Raw genomic sequence first — 13192 nt, 5'->3', positions numbered from 1 at the left:
AATTTATTTTCCATGTTTAACCAGTTTTTTGTCTTTTCATCAAGTTTCCTTTGTTTCTCTTTTTTTCCTCCAGTTTTCCTTCTTGTATGTAAAACATCCAGTTTTCACAGCTGATCTCAGATCAGCTGATCGCGGGTCGGCTGATCGCGGGTCGGCTGATCGCGGGTCGGCTGATCGCGGGTCGGTTGATTGGATCGTGTGATGACTCACCCGGACCGTGGCTGTGTACGTGCTCTTCACAGCAGGTGTGTCGAAGCAGGGGAAGAAGGACCGGTTACAGACCGAGTGTCCCTGAGTGAAGACCAGAGGACGAGACTGTCCACAGGTCAGCTCTGAGTCCAGCCACCAGATCTGAGGACAGACACACAAACAGTTGGGTCACACCGACGGGGTCTTTTTCTTCCAGAATAAGGAGGAAGAGCAGCAGCTTGATCTTTGGGTTCAGAAAGGACGATTCTGTCGAGGTCACCTGCAGAACAACCACAAGGTTCAATTTGAGGAAATTAACAAAAGCAAAAGGTGCTCCCACCACCAGGATCAGCCATTAACCCCAGCGCTAGCTAGCTCGATAGTATGAGCAAAGGTCAAAAAGATGGATGGAAATGCAGCAGGCTACCATGTAGCAACATGGCTCCCACGCTGCTGTGGAGCCCAGGAGCTCAAACACCTCAGTTAAGCTGTCGACAAGAGGTGCAGCCCGCCATCGAGGAAATCCGTTCCCCAAACTGATTCCCAGCATGTTCAGAACGGACAGAACTGCACCAGAGTGCTTGCAAAGGCATGCTGTTTGAGCTACACATGCACATCTGTGGCCTGCTGGAGGTCATGTTGCAGGGCTCTGGCAGTGCTCCTCCTGGTCCTCCTTGTACAAAGGTGGAGGTAGGGTCCTGCTGCTGGGTTGTTGTCCTCCTACGGCCTCCTCCACGTCTCCTGATGTACAGGCCTGTCTCCTGGTAGCGCCTCCATGCTCTGGACACGACGCTGACAGACACAGCAAACCTTCTGGCCACAGCTCGCATTGATGAGCCATCCTGGATGAGCTGCACTACCTGAGCTACTTGTGTGGGTGTAGACTCCGCCTCATGCTATCAGTGTTGTTTCTAAGTGGACAGTTTGATTTCACACAAGTGTGACTGACTTGGAGTTACACCGTGTTAAGTGTTCCTTTTATTTTGTTGAGCTGTGTATAAAACTGGTCATGAAAAACAACTGCACACTATTGAGGCATTTAAAGGCAACAACTCAGCCAGTTTCCAGTCTTTCTGCAACATCTTCCAAGTGAAAGGAGCTGCGTGAACAAAGGCTTTCCTCCCGAGCCAGATGACCTCGTGCTGACCATCACACCTGACATCTTTGCGTTCCTTGATGACTGTAGAGCTTTAGGACACGGCCACTTTTGTTAACCCCACATTTAAAGCAGCCTCCATTTCTGCAGACCAGAGGCCTCTAAAGCCGACGTACAAAATCTAGAAAAACAGGAAGCGGCGACACCAACGGTCCAGAATAAAACCAGGAAATGATGTGAAATGTGAGACATTTGTACACAATCCACTATTACCTTCCACACCACATGTTAGATTTTAAAGCTGTTTGTAGACATGAATAAAGACACATTCCATATTTATCCTCCTAAGAGCCACGCTCGGGAAAACCAGGATTTCCAGGAAAACCAGGGTTTCCAGGAAAACCAGGGTTTCCAGGAAAACCAGGGTTTCCAGGAAAAAGGGAGAAGATGTTAATAAGAAGCTCAACCACTAAAACATGTTCTGTCATTGTGGAACAAAACTTCATGTTATAAAACCATCCAGATAAATAAGGAGCCAGTCTGCTGCCAGCATGTAGCAGTCAGTAAAAGAACAGGCGGAAAGTAGCTTCAGTCCTTCATCCTAGACCCAGCAGAGCGGGACCAGACTGGAGGCTGGAGGTCTAGAAGTGATGCAACACTTAGGAAACACGTAGAGGAGGATTTATTTATTTATTCTTACACAAAGCTTTTTATTGTTGTCCTCATTTCTGTCCACACGTCTTTATCTCCTGCAACTCCTTGTCCACCTGGTTAATAGCGGTGATGGTGTCCCTTTGCCCCGCCCACCCAGCTGGAGCCCCGCCCACCCAGGAACTAAAAGAAATATTATTTAACACTAAATAAACGGCTACCAGTCTCAGATGTTTCTGTACATGTTCATTTTATAAATTAAAACAAATTCCTGGCATCATTACTGTCATTTAGCAGATACTTTTCTCCACTCTGGGAATCGAACTTCAGTCTCCTGCATGACAGACAGATGTTCTACCGACTGAGATATCCATCCGTACGTTCTGACTCCTCTGGTGGTTCTTCCTTCTTACACTGTGATGACAGCGTCTCCACCTGCTGCCACTATTCTGTCTTTCTGACACCAGTAACGTCCTCACCGTGTCCACCAGTTAAACATTTTTACCTTTTCCAACGCGGTCCATCAGGATCTCTGTCTCACACCCCGAAAAATTCCTCTTCTTCCCTCTTTTTCCCTCCCGAGCCACCATGGAAATGATGTGATGAACATGTGTTACAGGCGTCCACCTGAACATTTATAGCCACCATGTGGGCGGGGCAAGGCGTCCCTCACGTGGGCGGGGCAAGGCGTCCCTCACCTGCGCCGCTTTAGAGTTGGTTCTGGTTTATAAACAAACAGGTGGAGGACGTGCGTGCGCTCGCTTTGATAAATCTGGAAGTTGAAGTTTGCTGCAGACGCCGCCTGTAGTTCACTAGAACGCCACTCAGCCAACAGCTGCAGTCCACACAGGAAGTAGCACAGAGAGCACCGCGCCTCAGCCCACATCGTCATCATCACCACCATCATCATCATCATCATCGTCACCATCGTCATCATCACCCTCATCATCATCACCCTCATCGTCACCATCATCATCGTCATCACCATCGCCATCATCATCATCATCACCCTCATCACCATCATCATCGTCACCATCGTCATCGTCACCCTCATCACCATCATCATCATCACCCTCATCGTCACCATCATCATCGTCATCACCATCGCCATCATCATCATCATCACCCTCATCACCATCATCATCGTCACCATCGTCATCGTCACCCTCATCACCATCATCATCATCACCCTCATCGTCACCATCATCATCGTCATCACCATCGCCATCATCATCACCCTCATCACCATCATCATCGTCACCATCGTCATCGTCATCATCATCGTCACCATCATCATCATCGTCATCATCATCACCATCATCGTCACCATCGTCATCACCATCACCCTCATCACCATCATCACCATCATCATCGCCATCATCATCGTCACCATCGTCATCATCATCACCCTCATCACCATCATCATCGTCACCATCGTCATCACCATCGCCATCATCATCATCATCACCCTCATCACCATCATCATCGTCACCGTCATCACCCTCGCCATCATCATCATCATCGTCACCATCATCATCATCATCACCATCATCGTCACCATCGTCATCGTCATCACCATCACCCTCATCACCATCGTCATCATCACCATCATCGTCACCATCACCCTCATCACCATCATCATCATCGCCATCGTCATCATCATCACCCTCATCACCATCATCACCATCATCATCACCATCGCCATCATCATCACCATCATCATCATCACCATCGCCATCATCATCATCATCGTCACCATCATCATCGCCCTCATCACCATCATCATCATCGTCATCATCACCATCATCATCGTCGTCATCATCACCTTCATCGTCACCATCATCATCATCGTCATCATCATCATCGTCATCATCGCCCTCATCACCATCATCATCATCGCCATCATCATCATCACCATCGTCATCACCATCATCATCACCGCCATCATCATCATCGTCGTCACCATCGTCATCATCGCCCTCATCACCATCATCATCATCATCACCATCGTCATCACCATCATCATCACCGCCATCATCATCATCATCGTCACCATCATCATCATCACCATCATCATCGTCACCGTCATCATCATCGCCCTCATCACCATCATCATCATCATCACCATCATCATCATCGTCATCATCATCATCGCCATCATCATCATCATCATCGTCACCATCGTCATCATCGCCCTCATTACCATCACCATCGCCATCATCATCGTCATTGTCATCACCATCGTCATCACCATCATCATCATCGCCCTCATCACCATCATCGTCATCACCATCATCATCATCGCCATCATCATCGTCATTGTCATCATCGTCATCACCATCGTCATCACCATCACCATCATCATCATCGCCCTCATCACCATCATCATCATCGTCATCACCATCGTCATCACCATCATCGCCATCATCATCATCATCGTCATCACCATCCACACCATCATAGTCATCATCGTCACCATCATCAATGTCAGCTTCATCATCGTCACCATCATCACCATCATCACCATCATCAATGTCGTCTTCATCATCTTCATCATCATGGTCACCGCCATCATCTTCATCATCATTGTCACCATCATCACGTTGTCATCTTCATCAACATCATCATCATCATCATCAAACTAGTCTAAATCTAGTCTGAAACTAGTCTAAATCCAGTCTGAAACTAGTCTAAATCTAGTCTGAAACTAGTCTAAATCCAGTCTGAAACTAGTCTAAATCTAGTCTGGAACTAGTCTAAATTCAGTCTGAAACTAGTCTAAATTCAGTCTGAAACTAGTCTAAATCCAGTCTGAAACTAGCCTAAATCTAGTCAGAAACTAGTCTGAAACTAGTCTGAAACTAGTCTAAATTCAGTCTGAAAATAGTCTAAATCTAGTCTGAAACTAGTCTAAATCCAGTCTGAAACTAGTCTAAACCTCGTCTGAAACTAGTCTAAATTCAGTCTGAAACTAGTCTAAATTCAGTCTGAAACTAGTCTAACTCTAGTCTGAAACTAGTCTAAATCCAGTCTGAAACTAGTCCAAGTCTAGTCTGAAACTAGTCTAAATCCAGTCTGAAACTAGTCTAAATCTAGTCTGAAACTAGTCTAAATCTAGTCTGAAACTAGTCTAAATTCAGTCTGAAACTACTCTAAATTCAGTCTGAAACTAGTCTAAATCCAGTCTGAAACTAGTCTAAACTCAGTCTGAAACTAGTCTAAACTCAGTCTGAAACTAGTCTAAATCTAGTCTGAAACTAGTCTAAATCCAGTCTGAAACTAGTCTAAATCCAGTCTGAAACTAGTCTAAATCTAGTCTGAAACTAGTCTAAATCTAATCTGAAACTAGTCTAAATTCAGTCTGAAACTAGTCTAAATTCAGTCTGAAACTAGTCTAAATCCAGTCTGAAAATAGTCTAAATCTAGTCTGAAACTAGTCTAAATCCAGTCTGAAACTAGTCTGAAACTAGTCTAAATCCAGTCTGAAACTAGTCTAAATTCAGTCTGAAACTAGTCTAAATCTAGTCTGAAACTAGTCTAAATCCAGTCTGAAACTAGTCTAAATCTAATCTGAAACTAGTCTAAATTCAGTCTGAAACTAGTCTAAATTCAGTCTGAAACTAGTCTAAATTCAGTCTGAAACTAGTCTAAATCCAGTCTGAAAATAGTCTAAATCTAGTCTGAAACTAGTCTAAATCCAGTCTGAAACTAGCCTAATTCTAGTCTGAAACTAGTCTAAATTCAGTCTGAAACTAGTCTAAATCCGGTCTGAAAATAGTCTAAATCCAGTCTGAAACTAGTCTAAATCTAGTCTGAAACTAGTCTAAATTCAGTCTGAAAATAGTCTAAATCCAGTCTGAAACTAGTCTAAATCTAGTCTGAAACTAGTCTAAATCTAGTCTGAAACTACTCTAAATCTAGTCTGAAACTAGTCTAAATTCAGTCTGAAAATAGTCTAAATCCGGTCTGAAAACAGTCTAAATCCAGTCTGAAAATAGTCTAAATTCAGTCTGAAAATAGTCTAAATCCAGTCTGAAACTAGTCTAAATCTAGTCTGAAACTAGTCTAAATTCAGTCTGAAAATAGTCTAAATCCAGTCTGAAACTAGTCTAAATCCAGTCTGAAAATAGTCTAAATCCAGTCTGAAACTACTCTAAATCTAGTCTGAAACTAGTTTAAATCTAGTCTGAAACTAGTCTAAATCTAGTCTGAAACTAGTCTAAATTCAGTCTGAAAATAGTCTAAATCCAGTTTGAAACTAGTCTAAATCTAGTCTGAAACTAGTCTAAATTCAGTCTGAAAATAGTCTAAATCCAGTCTGAAACTAGTCTAAATCCAGTCTGAAAATAGTCTAAATCCAGTCTGAAACTACTCTAAATCTAGTCTGAAACTAGTTTAAATCTAGTCTGAAACTAGTCTAAATCTAGTCTGAAACTAGTCTAAATCTAGTCTGAAACTAGTCTAAATCCAGTCTGAAACTAGTCTAAATCTAGTCTGAAACTAGTCTAAATCCAGTCTGAAACTAGTCTAAATCCAGTCTGAAACTAGTCTAAATCCAGTCTGAAAACAGTCTAAATCTAGTCTGAAACTAGTCTAAATTCAGTCTGAAAATAGTCTAAATTAATTCTGAAACTAGTCTAAATTCAGTCTGAAACTAGTCTAAATCCAGTCTGAAACTAGTCTAAATCTAGTCTGAAAATAGTCTAAATTAATTCTGAAACTAGTCTAAATCCAGTCTGAAACTAGTCTAAATCTAGTCTGAAACTAGTCTAAAACTAGTCTAAATCTAGTCTGAAACTAGTCTAAATCCAGTCTGAAACTAGTCTAAATCTAGTCTGAAACTTGTCTAAATCTAGTCTGAAACTAGTCTAAATCTAATCTGAAACTAGTCTAAATCTAGTCTGAAAATAGTCTAAATTAATTCTGAAACTAGTCTAAATCCAGTCTGAAACTAGTCTAAATCTAGTCTGAAACTAGTCTAAATCTAGTCTGAAACTAGTCTAAATCCAGTCTGAAACTAGTCTAAATCCAGTCTGAAACTAGTCTAAATCTAGTCTGAAACTTGTCTAAATCTAGTCTGAAACTAGTCTAAATCTAATCTGAAACTAGTCTAAATCTAGTCTGAAACTAGTCTAAATTAATTCTGAAACTAGTCTAAATCCAGTCTGAAACTAGTCTAAATCCAGTCTGAAACTAGTCTAAATCTAGTCTGAAACTAGTCTAAATCTAGTCTGAAACTAGTCTAAATCTAGTCTGAAACTAGTCTAAATCCAGTCTGAAACTAGTCTAAATCTAGTCTGAAAATAGTCTAAATTAATTCTGAAACTAGTCTAAATCCAGTCTGAAACTAGTCTAAATCTAATCTGAAACTAGTCTAAATCTAGTCTGAAAATAGTCTAAATTAATTCTGAAACTAGTCTAAATCCAGTCTGAAACTAGTCTAAATCTAGTCTGAAACTAGTCTAAATCTAGTCTGAAACTAGTCTAAATCTAGTCAGAAACTAGTCTAAATCCAGTCTGAAACTAGTCTAAATCTAGTCTGAAAATAGTCTAAATTAATTCTGAAACTAGTCTAAATGCAAAAAAGATGGGTCTGGAACCAGTTTTAGGGGACAGACCCCAACATGCAGACAGAGGAGGAACTTACCGCAGGGCCATCCGTGGTTGTGTAGCGGACGGTGATCTGGATCATCCGTTCTGGTCTCACTGCCGTGGTCGGCAGAGTGATGCTGAGCGACGAGCCGTACTCTGTGAACGGGTCGACCCGGTACGTCAGGGAGACAGGGTCCTCCTGCCCGTGTCCGGGGACCTTGCAGTCTATGGAGTGGATTAAAAGGGAGGGGTGGGAGTCCAGGATGAGGGTGTAGACCCCTGTCTGGACCGGGACCAGGTCCAGAACCAACCAGCCACTCATCTCTTTCATTGCAAAGTTCAGCCACAGGTCCAGGTGGAAGTGATGCAGCTGGAAGCACCTGAAGTTTGAGACTGAAGCCACATCCACCAGAGGACACTGTGGGGTCCTGGGTCCTGGACCCACCGAGGGCTGGTTGGAGTCCCCGATGCACCGGCCCCCAGAGACCGGCAGGGACTTTCGGCAGCAGCAAAGTGAGGTAGGACTCTGGTGGAGCTCTGCCATGGCGAGCTAAACCTGGGACCTTACCCCACTTAGACCTGGGCTAACTACATCAACGGAAAGCAGAACAGGACTTTAAAGTTCAGGACTGATCCGGACCATCTTCACAGGAAAGACCGGGTCCGATCAGGTCTGAAACCAGCTGGGCTTTTAAAATCCAGTTCAGATTGATCCTGAAACCGGTTAAACAACTTCTAAAGTCCAGTTTAAAAACCCACTAATCTGAACCGGTTTTGTATCAGAACCGGAACAAATCCTTTAATCTGCTACTGGACCAGAACCGAACCAGTTCACATTTCCAGTCTAATAATCTTGAGTTAAACTTTTAACCCAGCTTGACTCAGTTCGGACCGTTAACCGGAGAAAATGGTTGGGTCACATTCACGAGCTTTTCAGAACAAACTAGAACCCCGGTTTTCTGCGGCGTGCACGCGCAGCTAGCCGCTCAATTAGCATCTTTAGCCTGAAAAGCTTTAAAAACAACCCGAGTTAGAGGTCAAACCAGCCGGAACTAAGGTAACTAGTTAAACTAACTTGGTTAGCAGAGCCGGCTAATCAGCACCCTGACTGATTAACCCGCAAAGAGCATTACGTTAGCTCCAGAGGACAAACATTAAGTAAAATCCATCAGGACGCCGCAACCAGTCGGACACCGGCCCCTCCTGCGGGGCTCTGCCCGGCGCCCTGCGCTGCTCCCGGCTCGCCGATTCCAACTCCCCCTCAAAGGTTCGATAAGTGGGCGGTGAGTCCGTGGACACCGATACAGAGGACAGGGAGCCCACCGACACAAACACGAGACACAGCACCGGAGGACCGAGAGGACAGAAAGACTCCACTCCGGACAAAACAGGAAGTAACTACAGCGCGAAGAAAGTTTCCACAAGCCGCAAGAGGGCGCTGTGGAGGCGGAGAGAGCCGGGGCGGTCAGCGGGGCAACCAGAGCAGGCCATCGGGGGCTGGATCCATCCACTGTTCATTCAGGTTAAAGGTGGTAAAATAAATAAATAGAAACTTAAATGACATTTTAGAATTTCTTTTTTTTGTCATGAATTTTCTATCCTTAACTTTTCCCAGATTTTTCATGTATAAATTAAATAAATTATCAGGACAATGTGTTTCTGAATTATTTATTTTGCTGTGTAAAACAGGGTTTGGTTCCCACTTTGGTAAACAGGTAGCTGGTCATGTTGAGGTGTGATTGACAGGTAGGAGGTTATGTTGAGGTGTTGATAGGTAGGAGGTCATGTTAAGGTGTTGATAGGTAGGAGGTTATGTTACGGTGTTGATAGGTAGGAGGTCATGTTGAGGTGTTGATAGGTAGGAGGTTATGTTAAGGTGTTGATAGGTAGGAGGTCATGTTGAGGTGTTGATAGGTAGGAGGTTATGTTAAGGTGTTGATAGGTAGGAGGTCATGTTAAGGTGTTGATAGGTAGGAGGTCATGTTAAGGTGTTGATAGGTAGGAGGTTATGTTAAGGTGTTGATAGGTAGGGGGTCATGTTGAGGTGTTGATAGGTAGGAGGTCATGTTGAGGTGTTGATAGGTAGGAGGTCATGTTGAGGTGTTGATAGGTAGGAAGTCATGTTAAGGTGTTGATAGGTAGGGGGTCATGTAAAGGTGTTGATAGGTAGGGGGTCATGTTGAGGTGTTGATAGGTAGGAGGTCATGTTGAGGTGTTGATAGGTAGGGGGTCATGTTGAGGTGTTGATAGGTAGGGGGTCATGTTAAGGTGTTGATAGGTAGGGGGTCATGTTAAGGTGTTGATAGGTAGGAGGTTATGTTAAGGTGTTGATAGGTAGGGGGTCATGTTAAGGTGTTGATAGGTAGGGGGTCATGTTAAGGTGTTGATAGGTAGGAGGTCATGTTGAGGTGTTGATAGGTAGGAGGTCATGTTGAGGTGTTGATAGGTAGGAGGTCATGTTGAGGTGTTGATAGGTAGGAAGTCATGTTAAGGTGTTGATAGGTAGGGGGTCATGTAAAGGTGTTGATAGGTAGGGGGTCATGTTGAGGTGTTGATAGGTAGGAGGTCATGTTGAGGTGTTGATAGGTAGGGGGTCATGTTGAGGTGTTGATAGGTAGGGGGTCATGTTAAGGTGTTGATAGGTAGGGGGTCATGTTAAGGTGTTGATAGGTAGGAGGTTATGTTAAGGTGTTGATAGGTAGGGGGTCATGTTAAGGTGTTGATAGGTAGGGGGTCATGTTAAGGTGTTGATAGGTAGGAGGTCATGTTGAGGTGTTGATAGGTAGGAGGTCATGTTGAGGTGTTGATAGGTAGGAGGTCATGTTAAGGTGTTGATAGGTAGGAGGTCATGTTGAGGTGTTGATAGGTAGGAGGTCATGTTAAGGTGTTTATAGGTAGGGGGTCATGTTGAGGTGTTGATAGGTAGGAGGTCATGTTGAGGTGTTGATAGGTAGGGGGTCATGTTGAGGTGTTGATAGGTAGGAGGTCATGTTAAGGTGTTGATAGGTAGGGGGTCATGTTGAGGTGTTGATAGGTAGGAGGTCATGTTGAGGTGTTGATAGGTAGGGGGTCATGTTGAGGTGTTGATAGGTAGGGGGTCATGTTAAGGTGTTGATAGGTAGGGGGTCATGTTAAGGTGTTGATAGGTAGGAGGTTATGTTAAGGTGTTGATAGGTAGGGGGTCATGTTAAGGTGTTGATAGGTAGGGGGTCATGTTAAGGTGTTGATAGGTAGGAGGTCATGTTGAGGTGTTGATAGGTAGGAGGTCATGTTGAGGTGTTGATAGGTAGGAGGTCATGTTAAGGTGTTGATAGGTAGGAGGTCATGTTGAGGTGTTGATAGGTAGGAGGTCATGTTAAGGTGTTGATAGGTAGGGGGTCATGTTGAGGTGTTGATAGGTAGGAGGTCATGTTGAGGTGTTGATAGGTAGGGGGTCATGTTGAGGTGTTGATAGGTAGGAGGTCATGTTAAGGTGTTGATAGGTAGGAAGTCATGTTGAGGTGTTGATAGGTAGGAGGTCATGTTGAGGTGTTGATAGGTAGGGGGTCATGTTGAGGTGTTGATAGGTAGGAGGTCATGTTAAGGTGTTGATAGGTAGGAGGTCATGTTGAGGTGTTGATAGGTAGGAGGTCATGTTGAGGTGTTGATAGGTAGGAGGTCATGTTGAGGTGTTGATAGGTAGGAGGTCATGTTAAGGTGTTGATAGGTAGGAGGTCATGTTGAGGTGTTGATAGGTAGGGGGTCATGTTAAGGTGTTGATAGGTAGGGGGTCATGTTGAGGTGTTGATAGGTAGGAGGTCATGTTGAGGTGTTGATAGGTAGGAGGTCATGTTGAGGTGTGATTGACAGGTCAAAAAAGCTTCTTGAATTTACTTTTATTTTAATTTCATTCATTCATTCAGAGGTGATTATGAGGTTAAATAAAGATATTTCCAGCCAGTGACTGATGATGATGATGATAACGATGATGATGATGGTGATGATGATGGTGATGATGATGATAACGATGATGATGATGGTGATGATAATGATAATGCTGATGATGATGGTGATGATGATGATAACGATGATGACGATGGTGATGATAATGATAATGCTGATGATGATGGTGATGATGATGATAACGATGATGACGATGGTGATGATAATGATAATGCTGTTGATGATGGTGATGATGATGATGATGATGATGCTTTTAACAATGATGATGATGATAACGATGATGATGATGATGCTTTTAACAATGATGATAATGATAACGATGATGAAATTAACGATGATGATGATAACGATGATGGTGATGATGATGATAACGATGATGATGATGATGATGCTTTTAACAATGATGATGATGATAACGATGACGATGATGAAATTAACGATGATGATGATGATGATAATAACGATGATGATGGTGATGGTGATGATGATAACGATGATGATGATGATGCTTTTAACAATGATGATGATGGTAATGATAACGATGATGAAATTAACGATGATGATGATGATGATGGTGATGATGATAACGATGATGATGATGATGCTTTTAACAATGATGATGATGGTAATGATAACGATGATGAAATTAACGATGATGATGATGATGATAATAACGATGATGATGGTGATGATGATAACGATGATGATGATGATGCTTTTAACAATGATGATGATGGTAATGATAACGATGATGAAATTAACGATGATGATGATGATGATAATAACGATGATGATGGTGATGATGATAACGATGATGATGATGATGCTTTTAACAATGATGATGATGATAATGATAACGATGATGAAATTAACGATGATGATGATGATGATGGTGATGATGATAACGATGATGATGATGATGCTTTTAACAATGATGATGATGATAACGATGACGATGATGAAATTAACGATGATGATGATGATGATAATAACGATGATGATGGTGATGATGATAACGATGATGATGATGATGCTTTTAACAATGATGATGATGGTAATGATAACGATGATGAAATTAACGATGATGATGATGATGATAATAACGATGATGATGGTGATGATGATAACGATGATGATGATGATGCTTTTAACAATGATGATGATGATAATGATAACGATGATGAAATTAACGATGATGATGATAACGATGATGATGGTGATGATGATAACGATGATGATGATGATGCTTTTAACAATGATGATGATGATAACGATGATGATGATGATGATAATAACGATGATGATGGTGATGATGATAACGATGATGATGATGATGCTTTTAACAATGATGATGATGGTAATGATAACGATGATGAAATTAACGATGATGATGATGATGATAATAACGATGATGATGGTGATGATGATAACGATGATGATGATGATGCTTTTAACAATGATGATGATGATAATGATAACGATGATGAAATTAACGATGATGATGATGATGATAATAACGATGATGATGGTGATGATGATGATAACGATGATGATGATGATGCTTTTAACAATGATGATGATGGTAATGATAACGATGATGAAATTAACGATGATGATGATGATGATAATAACGATGATGATGATGATGATGCTTTTAACAATGATGATGATGGTAATGATAACGATGATGAAATTAACGATGATGATGATGATGATAATAAT

At 42.3% G+C, this 13192-nt stretch overlaps 1 protein-coding gene and 1 long non-coding RNA gene across 4 annotated transcripts in view; both read right to left on the bottom strand.

Annotated features, from left to right (window-relative positions):
- Positions 1-8992, bottom strand: part of rnpepl1 (arginyl aminopeptidase like 1) — a 43592-nt gene extending 34600 nt beyond the window's left edge. For 2 of the 3 annotated variants that reach the window (XR_006011499.1, XR_006011498.1), the window contains exons 1-2: positions 7584-8992; positions 211-351 (exon numbers count right to left, since the gene is read on the bottom strand). Coding sequence is in view for 1 of the 3 variants with exons in the window: in XM_041994374.1 (XP_041850308.1) it covers positions 211-351; positions 7584-8072 (630 nt within the window). In the remaining 2 variants the exon portion in view is untranslated. The remainder of the gene's footprint in view (positions 1-210; positions 352-7583) is intronic. The other variant, XM_041994374.1, reaches the window with a different exon arrangement.
- Positions 367-6166, bottom strand: LOC121645734. The gene is made up of 3 exons (XR_006011500.1): positions 6089-6166; positions 2152-2153; positions 367-456 (listed from the first exon to the last, which is right to left on the bottom strand). It is a non-coding gene; the product is annotated as an uncharacterized LOC121645734 (long non-coding RNA).
- Positions 8993-13192: the final 4200 nt, after the last annotated feature.

Source organism: Melanotaenia boesemani, chromosome 9, assembly GCF_017639745.1.
Source record: "Melanotaenia boesemani isolate fMelBoe1 chromosome 9, fMelBoe1.pri, whole genome shotgun sequence".
In the NCBI taxonomy this organism is placed as follows: domain Eukaryota; kingdom Metazoa; phylum Chordata; class Actinopteri; order Atheriniformes; family Melanotaeniidae; genus Melanotaenia; species Melanotaenia boesemani.
This window is presented reverse-complemented; position numbering and strand designations above follow the sequence as displayed.